The sequence below is a fragment of the Uloborus diversus genome, unplaced genomic scaffold, assembly GCF_026930045.1.
Source record: "Uloborus diversus isolate 005 unplaced genomic scaffold, Udiv.v.3.1 scaffold_18, whole genome shotgun sequence".
In the NCBI taxonomy this organism is placed as follows: Eukaryota; Metazoa; Arthropoda; class Arachnida; order Araneae; family Uloboridae; genus Uloborus; species Uloborus diversus.
Window position 1 is genome coordinate 301,647 of NW_026558329.1, and position 9,405 is coordinate 311,051.

At 35.4% G+C, this 9,405-nt stretch overlaps 1 protein-coding gene across 1 annotated transcript; it reads right to left on the minus strand.

Annotated features, from left to right (window-relative positions):
• Window positions 1-6,371: 6,371 nt before the first annotated feature.
• LOC129233129 (zinc finger protein 271-like) lies at window positions 6,372-8,003 on the minus strand. Its single transcript, XM_054867192.1, has one exon. The coding sequence runs from the start codon at window positions 7,961-7,963 to the stop codon at window positions 6,671-6,673; it is 1,293 nt and encodes a 430-aa protein (XP_054723167.1). The 5' UTR covers window positions 7,964-8,003; the 3' UTR covers window positions 6,372-6,670.
• Window positions 8,004-9,405: the final 1,402 nt, after the last annotated feature.

The following is a 9,405-nucleotide window of genomic DNA, read 5'->3' on the forward strand; positions in this document are numbered from 1 at the left end:
TTTATTTTTAAAAAATAAATAAATAAATAAAAAAAAAGAGCTAAAAACAAAAAGGGGGGGGGAGTTGAGGAAAATTTAGGGGGGGGGATGGGCACCCCTGCAACATTGGAAGGATAAACTTCAATGCACAAACCGACAGATGATTCGTATTCGCTACAAGAGATGGTCTGAGAACACTGAATAGAAAAAGGAGTTGCTCGAATGAGCACACAATAGCTTAGTTGAGAGCATAACGAGATCAAAAATGTCTCTGAAGTGAAACACGATGTCAACAATGGCAATCGGTCACAGTTAAGTTCGCGCCCTTCTCACTGCTCCAACCGGAGTATGAAATGAAGCAGCTCCTCCTCTCCAATTTCGAATGGCCTCTATTTACCTGACGTCATTGCGGGTATTGAACACAGCCTTCTACAGTAGAACCTCCATTAAGGGACACCTCTATTTAAGGGACATTTTTTCTGGTCCCAGTCCCTTTGAATAGGGACTTCCACGTATTTACCTCTAATTAAGGGACACTTTATTTAAGGGACAGTCACAAAACGGAAAAAAAAAAGCAAGAAATAATGTATAAGCACATAAGAAATAGTGAATTTACTGGAATTCAAGTTTCACTTTTTCTCTAAAAATTAATTGAGGTAAGTTTGACATAAACACATGTGAAGGAAACAAATAATGTATTTTTAAAAAACTTGCTGAAATTAAAATGCATAATTTGCCCTCTCAACAATTTATTCAAGTTGGTTCAGGGCCGACGAAGAATTAACGGCAACTAATTAGCTTTGTATATAAAACTTATGAAATTCGAACATTAATTGTAATTCATATAGTATTATATTGTAAATTACGTAACATAAAGCAAATTCATGTAATGAATTACTTCAAAAATATTTCTGTATGCTACAAAACTTTGCCATTGCAATTTTTTTAATTAAATATTAATTAATAAAATAATATAAACTCCGAAATGTGAATAATTATGAATTTTAGTGAGACATTTTCAGTATTTAATCTTAACAGGTATGCGAACGTAGCTCATGATAATAGTCCCATTCGAGTCGAGTTGGGCCGTGGTAGCCCGATCGGTAGAGTGTCGGATTCGGGGCCGGAGGGTCCTGGGTTCGAACCTCGATGGTCGAAGATCCACCGTCGTCATCAAAGGGGACTGGGCGACGTTAAAAAGGCTTGTGGTCTCAATGTCCTCCAAGTGAAACGATACCTCTGGGGGTTCTAGCACCAGGTAGCTATTAGCTCCTGGACTAGTTCTAAATTCTCATTCACTGTTCGATCCGGTGATGGTGCTGCCATCTATCGGTATATAAAATAATGGAGGCAAGGCACTTAGTATGCAGTCCTCGACATAAATACAGTTGTAGTCAGTTGTGACTGAATAGGAAGAGGAAATCCGATTCTGCGGCGCCAATTAACACTTGCTTTCATGCGACTTATAAACCCTTATTTCTATTACGAGGCTTTTTAACTTAGAAGCGCTGTAGAAAAATGATGAACGATTCCTTTTGTACGAAATACTTTTTTACATTACGAATTTTAAAACCTCTTGATTCCTCATTGGACACATGGTAAAACACTGATACCCCCTTTTTATTTTCCCCTTTTCTCAGTAGAATTCATGCAGTCATAAGTCTATATGCATATTCATGATGTATATTACCTTATACGCACGGTACCTTAAACAGAATCACTGCAGAAAAACCAAATAATCATTTAGAGGATTTGGATGGCTTTCAAGTACTGCAAAGAAAAAGGAAAAGCAGGTTGGATCCCTGGAATAAACCGAGATTTTTGGGAAGGAAATTTTGAATATTGCAGGGAATTATCAAGTAATTTAAGGAAAGGAATACTTAGTTTATATTCTAACACAAGCTGCATTGCCCTGGTTTGCACAGTACCTCGAAAATATAAAAGTTATTTCTAGAGGCGCATGTTTAACAATGACGCTTCAATTAGCGGGGGAAAAAATAAATAAATAAAAAATAAAATAAATAAATAAAAATAAAAAAGAAATTAATTTTAATTCTGACATATTGAATTTAAATTATGTATTTCGCAATCACGAGTTGCGACAGGGCTCTATTCATTGGAGTTATTGTTTCTAGAAACGACTCCTGTCCCCCCCCCCCAGCTTGCCCCTCCTCCAGGGCGGTTACGCGTGTATAGTTGTGTGTGGGTGTGCGTAGACGCGCGTGCATGCATGTGTAGGCTTGTGTGTGTACGGAGACCTGTGTGTATGCACGTAGACGTGTGTCTGATGTGAATGTGCATGTGTGTGTACAGGACATGAACGTCTCCAACCAGGAAAAACGGATTCTGGCGCGCCTGCAGAGGCAACTGTCCAAGTTGAAAAAGGAACCACAACGCCAAGGACGGTCAAGTGAGAACAATAAGCAATCGTGACTGCTCAAAAAAAAAAAAAAAAAAAAAAAATTCCAATCAAAACAATCGTTTTTAAAGAAAGAAAATGGCAAATCAAAAATTCCCAAATAAATTAAACGCAGCCTTTCTAATCATCTTCTACTGACACTACAAAAAAAAAAAAAAAAAAATCACTAAATAATAATTAAAAGGAGATACTTTTACTCAAAACAATTAAAAGTGTCAATCTTCTGAATGGTTTTCACGCTAATTTAAAATGAGATCGCGCATACGATCATTTTCCGATATGAAATTCTGTTCCATTAGATTTAAAAATGCTTTTAAAGCTTTATTCTCAGTGATTTTAGAGACGTGTTTTTTTTTTTTTCGCGGGTTTTCGAATGGCGCTAAATTCAAACTGATCGGATAACTATTTCGGGGTAGAAAGAGCGATTTAATGCCATTTTCGGGACCTTAAATTAAAATTCGAACGGTTCCATTCTTTTCTGACGTTCGTAATCCTCCCTACGTTCTTTCGCCCTGCCAAAATACTATGGATTTGTATAGAAATATACATACACACATACATATATTCTTTGTTTTATTTATTTAGTTTTTTATACACGACTAGCAGTACCCGCACAGCGATGCCCGTGCTAAAAATTTAATGGAGGTTCGTTGAATAAAAAAAATTGACGCCCTCTCCTCCTCTGATGTGAAATGATCATTTTTCTTTGTATAAAATGCGTACTCACCTTTTCAAAAAAAAAAAAAAAAAAAAAACTATATAAGTTTCTTAACTTTTCGTCAAATGATTAAATTAGATTTACATTTGCTTTAAAACTCTATTAGCGAGTGAAGCGGTTTTTACTGCAATATAAAATATTTCGCCAAATAAACAAAAAAATACATCCAATATTATCTGTCAAATGTAAAAATAATTCCACAACTGTATTGTTTATCGCCAAACTTGCCTAGCAACCACGCTATCATAATTCATCCGTCTAACGAAAAAAAAAAAATGCCGTGGACCATTCAAAAATTATCGTCAGAAAAAAAAAAATGTCGTACATTTCACTCGGATAAAAACAAATAAAACAAATCAAAAGTTTCTTTTATTTCAAAACAAATCGCCAAAACAATGAATTACATTAACGGTTACCTTAAAACAATAATGCTGGACTGAACTGCTCAATTTTAATGTGTCTTACTGTTGTTAATGCAAACTTAGAACGGCGGCCAATCGAAAGGAATGGGAACTAGGTCATTGCCTGATGCCCCGAAGCAGAATAGGCAAATTTTCTGCAGAAATTCTACTGATTTCTTTTGGTATTACACTGTACCTCGATTATCCGTGTTAATGAATGCAAGGGTGTACACGGATAATCGAAAAACACGGATAATCTGAAAATGACCAAGCACGCAAAAACGTGTATTAGCAGGGGTAGAAGTGATCGACTTGTCACATATAGGACATTTTCCACAAAAAATGTAGGACAAATATAGGACACATTATATGAATAGTTTCGCTATGAAAAAATAAATAATACATACATATTATTTATTTAATCTTATCAATGATTGTGTTTAAAAAAAAACCTTCAAACAATATTATAACTTACACCTGAAATGACTTTCCTGTAGTTGAAAGAATAATTTTTGAAAAAAGTGTTCTTTGTAGACAAAAAAAAAAAAAAAAGAACAAAGTGAAATTTATTGATAATTAACACAGCAACTCACAATTTTTGCAGGGATAGAAGTGTCACAAACATAGCTTATATACATAAATAAAAACCGTCTTTGTGTTCAGAACTAACAGGAAATAACCAATGCTTTGTAGCACAAACATACAGATATTTTGTTCTATAAAATTCCACAAAAAGAAAAGATTGCAAAAAGGCTATTATAACATTCCGATCACAAAAATATACCCGCGAAAACAAAAACCAAAAAAGAAAAAAAAAAAAAACACGAAAACAAAAATAAAAAAAAACACGCTGGAAAACAAAAGAAATTGCTCCACCCACTACAGTGACGTCATATTGCTGTGGCCAATGAGAGAAGATGCCGGTTGTAGGATTTAGTGAGTTGTGTTTTTTAATTTGAAATTCGTTTGAATCGTACTTTTGACGAAAAATCCGAAGTCAGATAGTTTATTTACTGTTGTTTTAAAGAAATAAATTGGATAAAAAACAGGAATATAGGAAATATAGAACATTTTCTAAAAATATAGGAAATATAGGACGATTTTCATACTTTTTTTGAAAATATAGGAAATATAGGATATATAGGACCACTTCGACTCCTGGTATTAGGAGACTATATTGCCGTGTTAAGCACCAAAGTCGTATCTTCACTTTAAGTCAAAATTAAGTTATTGTCACCAGGTGGTTCTTTGTCACATATTTTACCCAAATACAATGTTTAATGGTCATTTGTGGATGGAAAATATTTTTTAAAAAATTTTGAAAAAATTCACTGGAATCAAATGCATAGAGGCACACAACTTTAAACGGGAATTTCTGATTTTGAACTCAGCTGCAGGTACCACTTTTGTGCTTAGCACGGCAGTATAAGTAATGTACGCGGTAATATGTAAAATACTTCGGATTTAACTACCATACTCCACTAATACAAAAAGTAGTACATTAGTACTAGTAATGTAATAAAATTTGGCATAATTTCTACCTATAATTAATTTTAAATTTAAATATTTGGCTGCACGGATGATGCGCAAACCGGATAATCGTGACTACAGTGTATAACAAAAATAAAACTCGTACACACACTTCGGGTCGCCAAGTTGGCGACCAAAATACTGGCGATATATCGCCATGTGCCCGCCCAAATTATAACACCACTTGAGTTTACATTGAAATTAATAATGATTTCCCCCCAAAAAGGTGCAAAATACCCCTTTAGAAACACTCGAATGCAACCAAAAAGGGAGGTGCACAATTAGACCTCACTAGGAGTCTACGTACCAAATTTCACCTTCCTAAGACTAACTGTTCTTGAGTTATGCGACATACATATGCACATCCGCACATACAGACGTCACTTGTTGTAATTAACTCGGGAATCGTCAAAATGGGTAATTCGCGTGTCTATACATTCTTAGGCAGTTATCTATGTGTGGTCGAGTCGAAAAAAAAAAGTCAACATTTATTCGGGGGTTTATATCGAGGGGAGTTATTCAAGATGCTGAACTGACTGTTATGCTAGTCATCGTGGAATGACCCAGCATTGTAAGTTTTGAAAGAGCGTACGAACAATGAATGAAAGAACTTCTTTTAAGGAACGATGTTGGAGGATAAAATCGCAATAGTGCCCGCCGCTTATTAAAATCACATTCGTTCTGAGGACATTTGATTTAATAAAGCGGCTGATTTTATAAACCGGCACTCATGCACTGAAAAAAAAATATAAGGTTTTCAAGTATAAATACTCTAAAAAATTAATAAATAACGATTAGTTGTATTTTATTTTTAGTCTAGTTGTATTGTATTATTTTAGTTCAGTTGCAATATACAGTTGATATTTTAACTTACATAAGGTACATTTTTAAAATTTCACAAGGGTCTTAAAATATTGACTTATTGTTGTTTGAGTAAGAGAATTTGAAAGTAAAGATTGAGAAATCCTTAATTTAATTGCAGCATCACACTAACTACATCTAGGAAACTTGTCATACTTATTCAAAATTTCGGATTAATCTTTCACACTCAAGTCATCACGACTTGCTAGCTAACAATTTTAACTTAATTGTAAAAATGAACTGTCAACCCCTGTAGATAGCTGAATGTGCACGAACTGATTGAAACTCAGTGGTCAGGCTGCAAGGCGAAACAGATCTGCGAAGAGGAAACAGGCAGCACCAACTAAATATATGGCTCTGAAACAGTTCTCTTGTGACTGCTTCATTCTTCTTCTTTTTTTTTTTTTCATTCAACTCTCCAAGTAAAAAACGTACAACCTTCACCTTTTTTTTTTTCGTTTTTGTTTATGTGAATTTGTTATTTTATTAGTGCTGCACTGTTTTAAATCTTGAAAGAAAAAATAAAATCCTGGTTCTATTCAGAGAAGAATTAGCATATGCTCTCCAAAAGTTTGATTTCATAAAACGGCGAGGATGATTTTATTAAAGGATAATTCTAACATATTTTGATATAGTAATGATTCTGTTCTTCCAGATTTGATTTTATAAAGCGGCTGATATTATAATCCAGTGATTTTATTAGTGGCGGGCACTGTATTGGCACAAACATTCACCAATCTCGTCTTTCTGCATCAGGCTGTATCAGACATTGGGTGCAGATTTTTCGCCCCCTCCAAGATTCGATTTTTTTTTCGTACAAACCATCAAGTGGTAGTTAAAACTCGCGCGATGAGAAAACGCCCTCTCACAGCGCTCACAAGAGTACGGCCTCTCTTCAGTGTGCGTTCTCAAATGCACTTTCAGATACGAAGAACGACTGAAAGACTTCTTACAATAGTCGCACGAGAACGGTTTTTCATTCGAGTGCACCCTCAAGTGCGCATTCAGATTCGAACGATGAGAGAAGGTCCTTTCACAGTGCTCACAACGATGCGGTTTTTCATTAGTGTGTATCTTCAGATGCGATATCAAATGCGAGCTCTGGGAAAACATCTTATCACAGCACTCGCAAGGAAATGTTTTCTTGACTTCGCCCCCTTGGCTCTCGTGTATTTTCAAATGCCAATTCAAAGACGGTTTCACGGCAAATGTTTTCCCACAGTACTCACAAGAATACGGTTTTTCCTTAGTGTGTGTTCTTAAGTGCGTAGTCAAATTTGAACTCACAGAAAATGTCTTCTCACAGTACTTGCAAGCGTACGGTTTTTCTTTGGTATGTATCCTCAAATGTCTCTTCACGCCTGAACTCTGAGAAAAAGTCTTTTGACAGTACTCACAAGTGAATGGTTTTTCTTTCGTGTGTGTCCTCATATGTGTTTTCATGTTTGAGCTCCCAGCAAACGTCCTTTGGCAGTACTCACAGGTGTACGGTTTTTCATTGGTGTGCACCCTCAGATGTTTTTTCAAGGCCGATCTCCGCGAAAATGCTTTTTTACAATGATCACAGGCATGTGGTTTTTCATTAGTGTGAACCTTCAAATGAGTCTTCAGCTTTGAAATCTCAGAAAATGTTTTTTTACAATGATCGCAGGCATGTGGTTTTTCATTAGTGTGAACCTTCAAATGAGTTTCCAGGTTTGAAATCTCAGAAAATGTTTTTTTACAATGATCACAAGCATATGGTTTTTCATTAGTGTGAACCTTCAAATGTTTTTTCAAAGTCGATCTCCGCGAAAATGCTTTTTTACAATGATCACAGGCATGTGGTTTTTCATTAGTGTGAATCTTCAAATGAGTCTTCAGGTTTGAAATTTCAGAAAATGTTTTTTTACAATGATCACAAGCATATGGTTTTTCAATCTCATGAATCTTCAAATGTGATTTCAGATTTGAAATCTCAGAAAATGTCCTTTTGCAGTAATCACAAGTATATAGTTTATCTTCAGTGCACGATGTTTCAAGCACATTTGAGTTTGCGCTCGTAGGAACTGACATGTCAAAACAGTTGGAAAATTATTTTCCCACAAGAAGCAATAGCGCTAAGGTAGAGCCTAAGGTAAGTTCAATAACATGCTATTTCTAAGCTACAGGAAAATTATTTTCCCACATAAAGCGGTAGCGCAAAGGTAGAGCCTAAGGTAAGTTCAACAACATGCCATTTCAAAACAATTGGAAAATTATTTTCCCACAAGAAGCAGTAGCGCAAAGGTAGAGCCTAAGGAAAGTTCAATAACATGCCATTTCAAAACAGTTGGAAAATTATTTTCCCACACGAAGCAGTAGCGCTAAGGTAGAGACTAAGGTAAGTTCAATAACATACCATTTCTAAGATATAGGAATATTATTTTCCCACAAGCAGCAGTAGCGCAAAGGTACAGCCTAAGGAAAGTTCAATAACATGCCATTTCAAAACAGTTGGAAAATTATTTTCCCACACGAAGCAGTAGCGCTAAGGTAGAGTCTAAGATAAGTTCAATAACATGCCATTTCTAAGATATAGGAAAATTAATATCCCACAAGAAGCGGTAGCGCAAAGGTAGAGCCTAAGGTAAGTTCAACAACATGCCATTTCAAAACAATTGGAAAATTATTTTCCCACAAGAAGCAGTAGAGCCTAAAGTAAGTTCAATAACATGCCATTTCACTACATGAACGTAATATGATTCATATTCTTTTCAGTGCGGCATGTAAAGTGTCAAATTTTACATCAACTACAGCAGATGTAATGCTTCCACAATCTGTATTCTGAAAACTTGTTTTACATTTATCTTGTTGAGCGATGTCTTTGAAGAATAATCACACGATATTTCTCTACAATCCAATGACAACATCCGTAGTTAAAGGCACAAATTTCCCAAAGACTTTGTAATTATTCTCAGCATCGAGATTTTAAAGTATTCTGTGCAGGACGTCTTTATACATAGGCCATGTTCAACATGTACTCTTGGATTTCAATTTTTAAAAGAATCTAGTATGATGTTACAACACATGTATTTAGAATACAATGGGGAGCAATAATGAATATGCTCTTTCAAAAGTATGTTGAGACGGCACACTAATATCGAAAATGCCTGAAGATCCCTGTTGTCGAAATGGAATGCCGGCGACGTTCAGAATAGTGTCACAGAGCTGAACTTGGCATATACCAGCACCTACACACAAAAAGAAAACAGATGAAAAGATTTAATTGTAACCATAGACTAATAATAAGAGTAGACCGAGCTTTCGCAGACTTGCTGATGAAAAAATGGGTTCATGGATACATCATGTGACTGGTGGAAGGCTTGGCGAAAACTTTGGCGGCATGGTTGCTAGATGGCAGGATTATCTATAAGTTTGGCACTCGACATGTATTTTAAGACAATGCATGTGTATTCATTGTAAATTTTCCAGGTGCAGAGATTGAAATGTTTTTCTTTTAGTTATGCATTATTTTG